General features: G+C 44.4%; 2 protein-coding genes across 6 annotated transcripts in view; one reads left to right on the top strand and one right to left on the bottom strand.

Annotated features, from left to right (window-relative positions):
* Positions 1-12,897, top strand: part of LOC111862695 (NF-kappa-B inhibitor cactus) — a 134,215-nt gene that overhangs the window by 117,496 nt on the left and 3,822 nt on the right. For all 5 annotated transcript variants that reach the window (XM_033750769.1, XM_023848289.2, XM_023848290.2 and 2 more), the window contains one exon: positions 8,345-8,433. In XM_033750769.1, coding sequence (XP_033606660.1) covers positions 8,345-8,433 — 89 coding nt within the window. The remainder of the gene's footprint in view (positions 1-8,344; positions 8,434-12,897) is intronic.
* Positions 8,449-12,897, bottom strand: part of LOC117282182 — a 115,946-nt gene continuing 111,497 nt past the window's right edge. The window contains exon 3 of the mRNA XM_033750771.1: positions 8,449-9,684. Coding sequence (XP_033606662.1) covers positions 9,560-9,684 — 125 coding nt within the window. The 3' untranslated portion in view covers positions 8,449-9,559. The remainder of the gene's footprint in view (positions 9,685-12,897) is intronic.

The raw sequence follows: 12,897 nt of genomic DNA, 5'->3' as shown, positions 1-12,897 counted from the left end.
TACCAACCCACCACGCCTTAGGTACCTCTCAAGTGTCGAGATAACGAGAACGCTCTGTCTGTAGCTGGCTAAAAATAGCGACCCGCCAGATGATAGACGCGGTTCACACGAGGGCGTGTACGGGAATGAAAAAACGGTCATAACTCCGTAACCGTCCAAAATCGGACACATGTTTATATGAACTTTTTTGTTCACAAAGACTTAGGAAATCACCTCCTGCAGTTATGCCCTAAAGTCGTGAAACACCCTGTATATGTGTCCTATTCCGAACTGTTTCCGAGATAGAGCTATTTCACTGTACAGTTCCAAAATTATTGATGAGAAAGAGTTTTCATACTGTTTCTAATACTGGTGTTTATTGTTCCAGTGACAAAGTTGGTACAGTTTACCTAGTATAATAACATTTTCGAAAATTTCACCGTCAACATCAAAGCACTTTGCAACTCGTGTGAGGACATTGCGTGTAAAGTAAAAGTAAAGCTATCCCTGTAACAGGCCGTGAAGGCCCATAGGGTTGTGAGACGTTGAGTTTTCCACATTATCTAGAATTCTAGATAATCGGCTCAAAGATAGCGGCCTCTGTAGTCTAGAGGTAACGTTCCCACCTCATGACTCGTAGTACGCGGGTTCAAAAACCCGGCGGAGGTCGTGGAATTTTTAAGGGCGGAAAAATTCAGGGAACAAGTCCTCCGGGAGGGACTTCAAGCCGTGGGTCCCGTGTCGTAGATTTACGGCACGTAAAAGAACCTCATGTCTCTAGGAGACCTCTGAGCAAAATTAGGCAACATTTCCCGCCCAAGTAGTTTCCAATTCCTCCGGTAGGGGGGGTAAGTATTAGGTACCACTGCCAGAGGAGGGGGGACCTCTCTGACAGAAAGGGACTAACTATTAGATACCACTGCCAGAGGAGGTTGGAACCTTGCTGGCAGAAAGGGGCTGATAGTAAGCAGCAGTACCGGTAGGGTATGGAGACAGTAGAAATTAAAGGGGGACGCAAAATGGACCACTAACCGGTCTAAGTGCATGGGGAAACCCACCCCCTCATACGGAATCGGCTCACAGATGGCGGTAAGGTCAGCCTCACGCGCCAGCCGCACTTTACTCCCCAGAAAAATTATTTAATTAATTCCTGGTACTCATTTCTGTTAGAGGCTGAATCGACACCAGGACCATAGTGCGGCTGGAAGGTTTAGATCCATTGACCTCATCGGGACTTGAACCCGCGACCTTCCGGCTTGTAGCATAGTGCCTCAACCAACTACGCTACCGCGTGCCCCTCTATCTCGGAAGCCGTTCAGAATAGGACACGTGTACATATACACTTTTTGCTTAGAATGACCGATACTATGACCTCACAGAATACTGACCTTTCTTCCTGCGACATTCTCTATAACTCCATGTGCGTTATCCATAAAGTGAACAATATTTATATGAGAGTCTCCCATAATGATGTCAGATCATAGTTGTTTCAGAAGCCACGAAAGGGTACCAGGGTTTAAAATTCATTAATGACATTTTAAAGTATTTAACAAGCACGTTTAGTGTATTAAATATATTTGTAATGTCCTTTATACAAGGTTATTGTTGCATTATTGGCGGTATACTTACGATCTAAAAATAATGCCACAACACAACAGGATACTGAGATATAATATTGTGACGAGTTATCTTACGTCCATCACCGCGCAACGGCTACAGTGGAAATTGTGGAGATCCCACAGCGACGACTTGCCGTTGAGTAACAACGGATGATACGAAACTCGTTAAGAGTGTACAAAGAGCGTACCAGAAGCAACGGATTGCCGAACACGTGAGATCGAAACTTGGCGAATGGTGTCTCGTATCCGGTCCGCAGAACACCTACATAAGCCGAGAGCAACAGAGCTAATTAGCCTTCATACAACACAGCTGGAACCTAGTCGAGACGTCGCAGAAGTCACGTGATGCCACAAGCGATAATAATTGTATGGTGTATAAGTGTGAGTGTCCAATAAAGAGTCACTAAATCCGAGACCCACGTGAAGTTATTTGTCGCATGACATACCCAGCATGTGACAATATTTTAGAACTCAGGTTTATGTTGGCTACGCCGTTTGTAGTATAAGGGTTTGTTACGTCTGGAACCCCCACCCGCTTTAATATCCATTAGTTCTTGGTGGCGGGTTTTCCAAGAGAGCAGGTGAAAATATTCCAGCGGTATTGCGAGAAGGTCGGTGCCCTTGGGCGAGACCGGTATATTCCATTGTACGGACGGAGAGCTAGCTGCAGACTGAGAAATGTCGTCTTGTTTCTTGCATCTCCACAAGAACAGCAGCTCGTTCGCATGCCCATGTTAATGCGTTCGGAATGCATTATAAAGCATACTAGGCAGGTGTCCTTAAGTAGGCGCTTGCATGGATGGATTGATGGATAGACCTATTTTTTAACAGACTTATTTCATAATTAAGATATATTTACATTATACAACAAGATTCTTGCTTGGCAGACCGTAGCACATACCTCTATCGAATGCCTGCATAACAGTGAATGACTCACCTTATGATGGGTGGATGTATTCTGGATGTTTTTTTTTCGTCTTGCATACCTTCATGTTCATATTGCGGTTCGATTCCCGATGTCATTGGATTTTTAATTGACCTAATCATATGGCACATGCATCGACTCAACCGCTAACAGAAATGAATACCAGGAATCTTACTGTCTGTAAAGGGCTAGCGGCCGGCGCTTAAGGCTGACAGCCTCACCACCATCTGTGAACCGATCGTGTGGAAATTGTGGGAGCCTCGACGTCTCACAACGCTATCGGCCTTCACGGCCTGTTTCTTTCTTTCTTTCTTTCTTTCTTTCTTTCTTTCTTTTTTTTTTTTAATTCCTAGTGGGGTGGGACTAAGTCCCTTGTACTGCGGCTACTTCTGGCGTATTGTACCGGTCCTTTCGTCCAGTCCGGCTCGGTAGCCCATCTAGTCTCCTGTCCAATGGATACTGGGGTAAAGCACCCGGGGCGTGAAGCTGACAACTCACCATCTAGTGTCGAGGTCAAGAAAATGTGGATCTATACATCCACTCCCCCGTACGCCTTCATGTTGTAGTGCTTAATTTCGAATTGCGCCGTAAGTAGGAATATGTCGAAACCGGGGTAGCTAGGTGAGTAGTAGTACTATGAAGTGGACGGCCTAGAAATCTGGTTCGATTCCCGACAAGTGCAGCACACTTTTCTCTTTTCTACATCGTCTGGGACCCACCCAGCCTCCTATTCGATGGAAACTGGAGACACTTTCCCCAGAAGTAGAGCGACCTACACAGTGTGTCCAGGTTCTGTTAGGACTGTGTTCATTAAAATTACAAGACGTGAATTATTTTCAAAATTTCACTCTTTTTATTCAAAATAGTCTCATTCTGAATCAATACATAGTTGGAATCGATTGAAAAGTTTTCGAAAACAGTCGCTGTACTCCTTTTGTGGAATCGCATTTAAAACTGCGGTACATTCACTTTGGATGTCCTGGATGGTGTCGTGACGGTCTCCTTTCATCGCCAACTTAACTTCTGGGAACAACCAGAAATCTGATGGAGCCAAATCTGGCGAATACGGAGGATGATCAAGGACTGTGATCCCTTTTCTGGCCAAAACATCGCGCACGATCTTCGATTTGTGGGGTGGGGCATTGTCGTGGAGGAGCGACCAGGAACCTTGCTCTCGGTATTCAGGTCGAATTCGAAGAATTCTCGCCCACAAACGATTGAGGACTCCGAGATAATAATCAGAATTCACTCTTTGACCTTCTGGCAGAAATTCATTGTGAATGATTCTTTTGGAATCGAAGAAAACGTTAGCAGTGTCTTTACTCGACTCTTTTGCGTGCGCACTTTCTTTGGTTTCGGCTTCTTTGGGCTCTACCACGCTGCAATCTTCCGCTTTGTGAGAGGCTCATATTGAAAACACCATATCTCGTCACCAGTAACAATCGAGTTTGTAAATTTTGTATCGCTTTGGGCCGGCCGTAACATGTCTTTGGAGTGTTCCACTCTGGCATGTTTTTCATCGCCTGACAGCGCGTGCGGTACAAACCGCTCACAGACCTTCCGTTTGTCCAAGTCCTCGGTCAAAATTTGATGCACAGTACTTTTTCATATTCCCAAAAGCTCCTCGATGAGTCTTGCAGAAACACATCTGTCTACTGCAATGATTTCGGTCACTTTTTTCACGTTTTCTTCAGTGAGACTTGTTCTCGGCTTTGATGCACATGGAGGGTCTTCAGTGTCCTCCTTGCCGTTACGAAATACAGCATACAATCGAACAATTTTCGAGCGACTCAAACAATCACTACCGTACACACTTTTCATCATTTCGTACGCTTCTCCGGCTGTTTTGCCTAACTTCAAACAAAATTTGATGTTGGCTCTCTGTTCAACCACCATTTTCCGACGAGCGTTAGAACAGTACTGTTACATACAAGGTCAGAACACATGATGCAGCGATGTTTGCGCTTTGAAATCATAGACAGCCACAGCTGAAATTTCAGGAATCTTAACGCTACAACTCGCCAACAGATGGCATTGCAGGGCAAAATTAAAAAAAAAAAAAAAAAAAAAAAAAAAAACTCCTAACGGATCCTGGGGACACCGTGTATGTACGAAGCTGACCACCAAATTACATCTGATGCCGAGGTTAAGACATGTAGCCAGTCCTCCGCTCCTCCATACGTCTTCGTGGTGCTTTACTTAGTTAATAAACATGCATATAAAATTAAAGATAAACAAAACTGCGTGTTACTGCTACTTTTGGCATGTCATTTTATGATAGGCGTTTCCCATTTAGACAGAGTTGTTTGTTTCTTAGGCCTGAATATTATCGGAAAAACGAAGACCTTGTGCTGTGTAACCGTTATTTAAAGATGGGTTTCGTTCCGTACGTGAAGCAGTCAGACCGGCAGATGTGAGCGCATAGTTCTTTAGCTAAAGTGTCTCGCATGTATTACTAGAGGTCATTGGTTGACACGTGCATGCCCGAACTGCGGAAACACCAGCTGTTGCCAAATTTAGCGGCGGTGTCTTTATAATTATAGGTTCAAGTAAGTGTTTCCTTTCCTTTTTGCACATTCGGACGGCAGCAGTAGGGCAAACTGGTGGCACTGACTGTATTCGTGAAAGTGAACATTGGTCAGCTGCTGGACAGTGGAATTTCAAAACGCGACTGTGCCACCTTGGAAGCAAATGGTTTCGAGCGATGGGAAATCCCACAGGAAGGTATAAAACTGTTGGTTGCGAGCCGTCCTCTTATGGATTTCGAAGCCAGTGGCGTAAAAATTTAAAGAAAATTGAAATAGGATAATGTTGTTTTCGATAATGACTTCTAGGAAGGTCTGGGTTTGCAGTTTAAGAGTCTGAGGAAAATATGTGTATCCGATGTTTATAATCTGCACGTGGCTGCTTTACAAGTCGATACTCCGGCTGCGAAATCGGCATTCATAATGAGATCATACTGAATTGTTATTCACCGGAAAAAGAAACACACACGCACACCTCCCGTTCCGTATGCGGTGTCACAGTTCTGATTGTGTTGCGCGGAAATGCCTGTTTGCTGAGTATAACGATCACGGTTATCTACAATAAGACGCTGTGTGTAAATTGGTACATAAGTAAGTACTAAGCTCTCGGAACAACAGGGTCACAGTCGGTCACTTTACGACCGGAGGTTTACCGCCAATCGGTTCGTCTTAGTGCCAAGCCCCTTGAGAGTCGCCCATATTTTTTGTTTCAACTGAACCCATGCGGTCGTAGTCCTTATGTAACACCCTGCCCGACGAGATGATGGTTCTGTCGTTTACAATTGCTGCTGGTCCTCGCCAGCGCAGTCATTCTCGGGTCCCGCGGGACACATGACCATATTTTACTGTCTCATATTCGAGATTTCGCGACTTTCCCAACCTGGATGGCTAAGTTCCCGTATTTTTATCCCACAGGAACAGGGTGGCCCAGTTTATACCCCCAGGCACTGGGTTCCATTTTCGTCCCTCATATGACTCGCAGGGCTACGGTGGAGGTATTCGAACCCACCTCCACTATGACCGCAGACGTTCAGTTAAAAATCTGCGGTCGTGAGTCTCAAGGGGCTTGACGCCAAGACAAACTGATTGGCGGCAAACCACCAGTCGTAAAGTAATTTTTATTTTTTCTTTGGAACAGAATTTTGGCACAGAAGATGAAGGTAGCAGGTTCCTCTGAAACGTACATATAGAGTAGTCAACGCTTCGGCCGTTTTAATCACAGGGAAAGGATCTCAGTGGGTAGTAGACTGAGTGGCGAAGGACGACCGGTCTGGACGTGACAGCGATGAGAAAATTCTGTGCCTTTATCGGGAATCCAACGCAGGGTGTCTTGACCGTGGCGTCATGTTGTAAGAAATAAAGATATTTGCGTTGTTGAATCTGTGAAAATTGAAATACACTAGCTGTGTGCACACAGTAGGCGTTATGGAGCAGCCACGAAAGTTACACTGTTGACATATCTCTTGCGAGGTTTGCTGTGTAGTCTCAAGGTATTTCGTGTTGCCCAACATTTGTTGTTGGAGTAAGTGGGGAACGTGGAAGTATTTAACTCTTGTATATGAACTACTTTCCTGTTGGAAAATGGCCTGAAATTGAGTTACACTTCTCGTTAAAAAGAACACGATTCAGAAGTAGCCGCTGTGTTTTCCACTTCTGTAATGTTTTTCATTGCCAGAACGTTTATTTTTGCTAACACGAGAGTTAATCTTGATTGTGTTCAAAGTGGAAGAACCTGTTTCGCAACTGGAATTGATGATTGAGGAGAGTTTGTTGGAAAAGTTTTGCAATGTTGGGGATGTTTATTTCATAAGCAAACTGTATGAAGTTAATTGATTCACTTTTTCTTTACGTCTGGCGTGCCAAGATTCCAGCACGGTTTGGGAGATAGGAATAACTCGGTGGTTCTTCCAATAATATCTCTCGGAGCAGTTATACACCGCTATAGGCTTCCTTCCAATTTGTCCGCCAGGAAGATGCCAAGACGACTGAATCACTGGTCAAGCATCTGGCGCTATATGTGCCTCAGTTCGCGTTAAAAATAGACATTAAAGGATTGCCTCACTTCTAAAGGGAACTCTTCCTTGGAGAATATTTTTCCACCTACAATCGACCACACTCGTATCCAAATAAGGCCTCTTTGGGGATGTATACAAATCCGGAAGTGGGGAACTCCCAAGATGTGGCACTGAGCAAGTTCTTTTAAGCGATATAGTTTCTGTCTTATATTCAGGGGACCCCGGTTCGGATCTCATCCGAAACGCCGACTGTCCTGAGTTTCTTCGTCACTTTCGTCGGTCCTTCCACATAAATAACAGGACGGCGTCTGAGTTGCTGAGAGCGTTGCGAAATAAGCCGCGGAACCTAGATTTAGCGGTATATAAACATTTCCAGCACCAGAAGAATTCTGTAAGTGATTGCAGTGTCAGTTTGGGAGGGAGATGACGTGCATGTAAGCTCTTGTGCCGAAAGACGCATGCCCCCTTTCCACGTATCTCGCCCTAATTTGGACCGATAGTGAATACATTTTTCGCTATAGTTAATATTCGCAGATGTTGAAAGTAGCATACTTGGCGTCTATAGAAAGGTTTCTGTGCTGAAATAAATCGCAGAAGTGTAACGGTCAGTTGTAACGGCTGTACACCAGTTCTCCCGTTGTTTTATGATTGTCTTGTCAGCGTTGTGCTGGGCATTACTTTTGTCTCTTGTGTTTTTATTCCATCCCCTCTTTACGTTTCAGTTACAAACATTGTGTATCAGGAATCAGGCCTTGAGACCTTTCGTGAGATAGGATTGTTAGGTCCGTACCCGCGATCGTTAAGCTGATAGGAATTCCGATGTTGGATGAAATGCATTGTTTGTCTGTGGTCATTTGCCCACACGACCTTTTCATAAGGACCGTGCCTGACCAAAGGCCACCTGTTCTACAAATTAGGGTACGTTATACCTCGTGTAGGCAACTTTACAGAAGAAAAGGCCTCGTGTACACCGGAAATATGTTCAAAATGGAATATGTTTGAAGAGAGCAGCCTTCTGGGATGTGGCGCCGTGTAGATATTATGTTAACTGAGATTTCGGAGAAACATATCGCCTCCATTTTCAGGGTAGAAGAAAATCCGCGAGTGAGGAACCAGCGTTAGCAGTTGCTAACATACTAATGTCGAGAATCTGTTTGTTTTCTGATCATGACGTAATGGTGTGTCACCGCCCGATAATGATGCACCCTCGTTCCCTTAGCAGATGGAGTATGCCTCGCACCTTGAATTTTAAATGTTAAAATTACGTTGTTGTTTTTGCAGGTCAGACGTGCATCCATTTAGCGGCCATTGGAGGTCACGTGGATGTTCTTAGGCATCTAGTATGGTTCGGAGCCAACATCAATGCTAGGGTAAGCATTTTCTAAGTCTTTGTCCGTATGATTTTATGACATCATTGGGTTTCTGCAATGAGTTGATCTGCCATATCGGTTTGTGAACTCTAATTACTTATAGCGCGTGAGATGATTTTCTTCCTTGTTGCCAAGCATCTCGTTCTGCCTGGTACTCTCTGAAGGTTATATTGACGCGTAGCACTGAACAATATTACATTACAATTTGCTGTTTATATACAGTTCTGCTTCTGCAAACACCATATTTGTTGTTAGTATTATGCATAGTAAGTGGCAGTGTATGCTCGTAGAGTGCAGAATGCTGATGAGTAGTCAACACTGACTTGAGGCAGTGATTGGACAAGGTGTCATCGCTGCTGAATTATCATTGCTACTACTTGTCCTGGTCGCAGAATGCTTTACCGTAGCCTCCGGGGAACTGAGTGGAGACACCACAACCCATTGCTGTAGTTCAGGTTATGCGATATGTACATTTCATATTTCTAAAAATTAATGTAGGGTCTGAGAACAACACGCATTTATGTGCTTATTTCTCATGGTTATTCATTATGCAAATTTTGTATTATGGACAGTTTTTCATAATGATTACATAGCAGATGTCTGAATTTCATTCAGATTCACGCCTCTCTGTTATGACTTGTGATGAGGTGAAGTTGATAAACAGCCCGTGGAATGTTTTTTTATTTCTCTGTATATTAAAAAGCACACAGTGCTGTCCAGACATGATTGATGACAGTCAGTACCACCAATAGGAGCCTGCTAATGAGTATGCCCAACTGGAATGGAGACTTATAGTCAGAGATTTCGACACTACCCGAAGAAGCAACATTTCACTTGTTAACAGTTTTAAATTAGAGCATTTTGACTTTTTTATGATGTAATCCACTGTTTTCAGCAGCATCTCTGCTGGGGGGAGGGGGATGTTTCGAAAGCACCTAACTGCCCCCGTACAACACTATTAAAGTAAAGGAAATAAAATCTATGGCCTTCCTTCTTTGTGCCTCGTAAGTACAATGTAATGTCAGTAAATAGGTCACGTATGGCTACAAGACGTGAAACGTGTGATATTCCAACCTGGAAGGAACATTCATTTCTCTATCAACATCCATACACTTGTCCCATCGCCTTACCAATGCGTCGAAACCCGTGGCTGTTTTCTCAGCCACTTCCAGCCCTCCGTTTCAACCCCTTCGTCGTCAACGAAACGTTTGCCACAAAGGCTGAACCGCTTTGCGCGACAATCACTTCCAACTGTAAACAACAAACATTTCTTTATGAACATCCTTTGCATCGAGTCCTTTTGCCCACACACAAAAAAAGCACAATAGAACGCTGCTCTTCGGTAGCACAGCCCTCAAATATGGTCGCCATTTTTACTACTGAAACCAACCTCTGAACATGCGCATGCACGCTTGTTACCTAGACTGTCATGAAGCTGGAGTGTGCTGTTGCCTAGTGGTACACATAGAAACCCTATTACGTCCATTACAGCTGTTTTACATCCATTTGTGACGTACTTACCGCCTTCTTCGTACGTCACCTTTGGACAGGAGGGAGGACTGTGTCATAGCCCAAGCGGTTATGCACCAGCTTGCCAGGCTCGATCCTAGGTCAGCAGGTGCTATTTGTGGTGACCGAAATGATGCAGGAGCGGCTTTTCTCCGGGTGACTTCAGTTACCCTTATCAGTTCTCATTCCACCTACAGCTTCACGTTCCGGCTCTGAAACAGAACTCAGGATAGCGACCTGCCTGTTATGGCTGAGACATGCAACTGTCGGCTTGCACCCCCGCACAGGCTGTTTGAAATCCTTGTCTCTTGCGACATTTGAGAGTTTGCGGGAGATGACTAACTCCGTGTAAGTTGGTAATCGGTACCTACATACTGCCACCATCTTCAGTGTAGAAGGTGGAGGCATGCTGTCAGCACTGTTGCTTATGTTTCTTCTGAACATTCTCTGATACTTGTCTGATCGAGAAAGGCCAAGGTTATGAACCTGGGAACTGCAAATGTGCAGACTGGGAAAGGCTGCTCTGTCCCAGGTTCCCTGCTGTCTGTAAATATGTCAGCTATATTTGCACGTTTTAACGTAAAGAAGAGGGAGAGATATATGAGGGCCAAATACAACTGATAAAAGAACATGCGGGAAACAAGAGAAGGATAATAATATACAAACAGGGTAAAGGAAAGGAAGAATTGGGGGGGGGGAGTGAATGCTGAAGATACGAAACTTTGGGTATGTGCTAAAACATAATTATCCTGTCCGGATCACGGGCTATTGGAGTTCTTTTGTGGTTTATCCCCGTCCGTCTAGGAGAGTGCCAGGGTAGCACCGCGAAATATGCGTATGTCACGGTCCATTTGTTCCACATTCCTCACGCATCACCAAATAATATTACAACATGACGTTTGTAGTTGATACAGTGTACCAGTGTTACAAAGTTTGGCTATGAGGCTCACTTATGTGTTGATGTTTTTAATGATTGCACAAACTTTTACCTAATAACCAAATTTTCTGTGCGTATGGTGCAAATATTGTTCGAGGGTTATCATAGAAGGTGCAGCAGCGTGCTGTGTCGCACTTATTGTTGTCTTAAACTGTTCAGAAGATTTCAGTGGTTGTCATTTTCCACGCATCTTAAGATTAAAACGGGATATTTTTATCTGTTAGTGGCTTAATTGATTCTTCCAGTAACTGTAATTTTTCGAGCGTGGTTATAGGCAAGTGAACAGAACGTTACACAAAAATTCGTAGCTTTGGCTGTAGGTGGAGGTGAGTGGTCAGTGAGTGGTCACTCGGGAAGAGCCCCCGATACTCAATGAATAGGAGGTTGGGTGGGTGGCATGGAAACTGAAACTGTCTCTAGTCGCGGAAATCCCTGACGCCGAGCAGCGAAACCCCAGTGCACCAATTTGGTTCTACAGCCTGTGCCTTGCTGAACAGCAATATCGGTCCATAGCAGTGCCGTCCACATTAACTGGTCCTGAACTCTGCGACCAGCTACTGAAACTAGGTCTTTCTCAGTCACTTGAAGCCGTTTTCTTATCACGAAGAATTCTGTCGCCTGGGATATAAGGCCTTGTATTCGAGTCATCTGACGTTTTGGAGGCTACATATTCCCCTGCAACATCAGTTGACTTTCACCGGACTACACGGCGTTATATACCAGAAGATGGAACCTTTCATAACAACCGCTGAGATAACCTCAGATCCTACGCAGTTTTTATCACGTTATATGGTGGATATTTTGGGGCGCCCTGTACCCGTAGCCATGGAATAACCCCAGAGCGAGAGAGCTGCCTGGCAGGCGCTGGAGAGAGTTTTCTTGATGGTGGCGGGAATGAGGCCGTCATGCAAGCACGCACATCAACCAACAGCTACACGCGGGATTTCCATGTTAATAAACGGTTTCCGGAACGTCCAAGTTTAGTGACCTGCTGTGGGGCTTCCCCGCATAACAAAACATTAGGTCTACTTAATGGGGGACTCTTTCGGAAGATGCCGTGGACAAAGCACATGTACAGGTGAACAAGTGCCCGGTTACAAGCAATTGTAGTCGCTCTGTGCCCTGGCGTCCGTGCTGTGAGCGGGATTCACTGTTGGTGTTGAGTCTTCTTTGTAATATGACTGGCTCAGTTCCCGTGCGTCGCGGGACATGAGCTCGCGAAGTAAAAATTCGTAACGAATTCAGGGCTGCCAAGTTTGGGGTGAATGGGACAGTTTTGCGAGGAGTCCCCAGAGGGATGCGGCATCTACATTGAGCAAGCATTAAAAACGCTGATAAGGACATGAAACTCGATTTTGAAAGACTTACAGACACGTTTGATGGGAGGAATTACAAGTAACATGCCAATATTTATGCTCTTATTTAAAATTATGTTTTAAATAAAATATCTGTGTACATGTAGAGCTGTAAATTCAGGTGGGAAGGAGCTTGGAATAGTTATCCAGGATAAGAAACTTTTTGTAATCTGCGTGTCAGTTCTGGACGCGTTGTTGATCGTTCGATAGTATTTGTGTGTATTCGGAATGCCAGTGTAGAATACACAAGTCAGGAAATGTACGCATTGCATAAGAATTCTTGCTTAAGGAACCGGAAAACTTAACGCCAGTAAAACGTGTTTCAACTTTCTCTGCAACGTTTGTTTGCAAAATTTCTGGCTACGAAAAACAGTTACGGAGTTACGCTCGAGAAACGCAGAAATCCACGTAGTTCTTCATATAAAGTGCCCATTATTTCTGTCTGCTTTTAATTCAAATTGGAAAGCATCGAATTTAAATAGAACCCTCCAGTACCTAATTTCATGAAAATCTATTCGTCGTTTGCGCACAGACGGACAAATGGGACGATTTTAATAGGCGCTCCGAAGGGTCAAGGAAAAAGCAAACAGAAACACCAAATAAAATGCCTGCCCTAGGCCCCACAAATTGCCTTGGTGGACTCGATGACATTTGCACTACATG

Source organism: Cryptotermes secundus, unplaced genomic scaffold (assembly GCF_002891405.2).
Source record: "Cryptotermes secundus unplaced genomic scaffold, Csec_1.0 scaffold5, whole genome shotgun sequence".
NCBI lineage: Eukaryota > Metazoa > Arthropoda > Insecta > Blattodea > Kalotermitidae > Cryptotermes > Cryptotermes secundus.
This window is presented reverse-complemented; position numbering and strand designations above follow the sequence as displayed.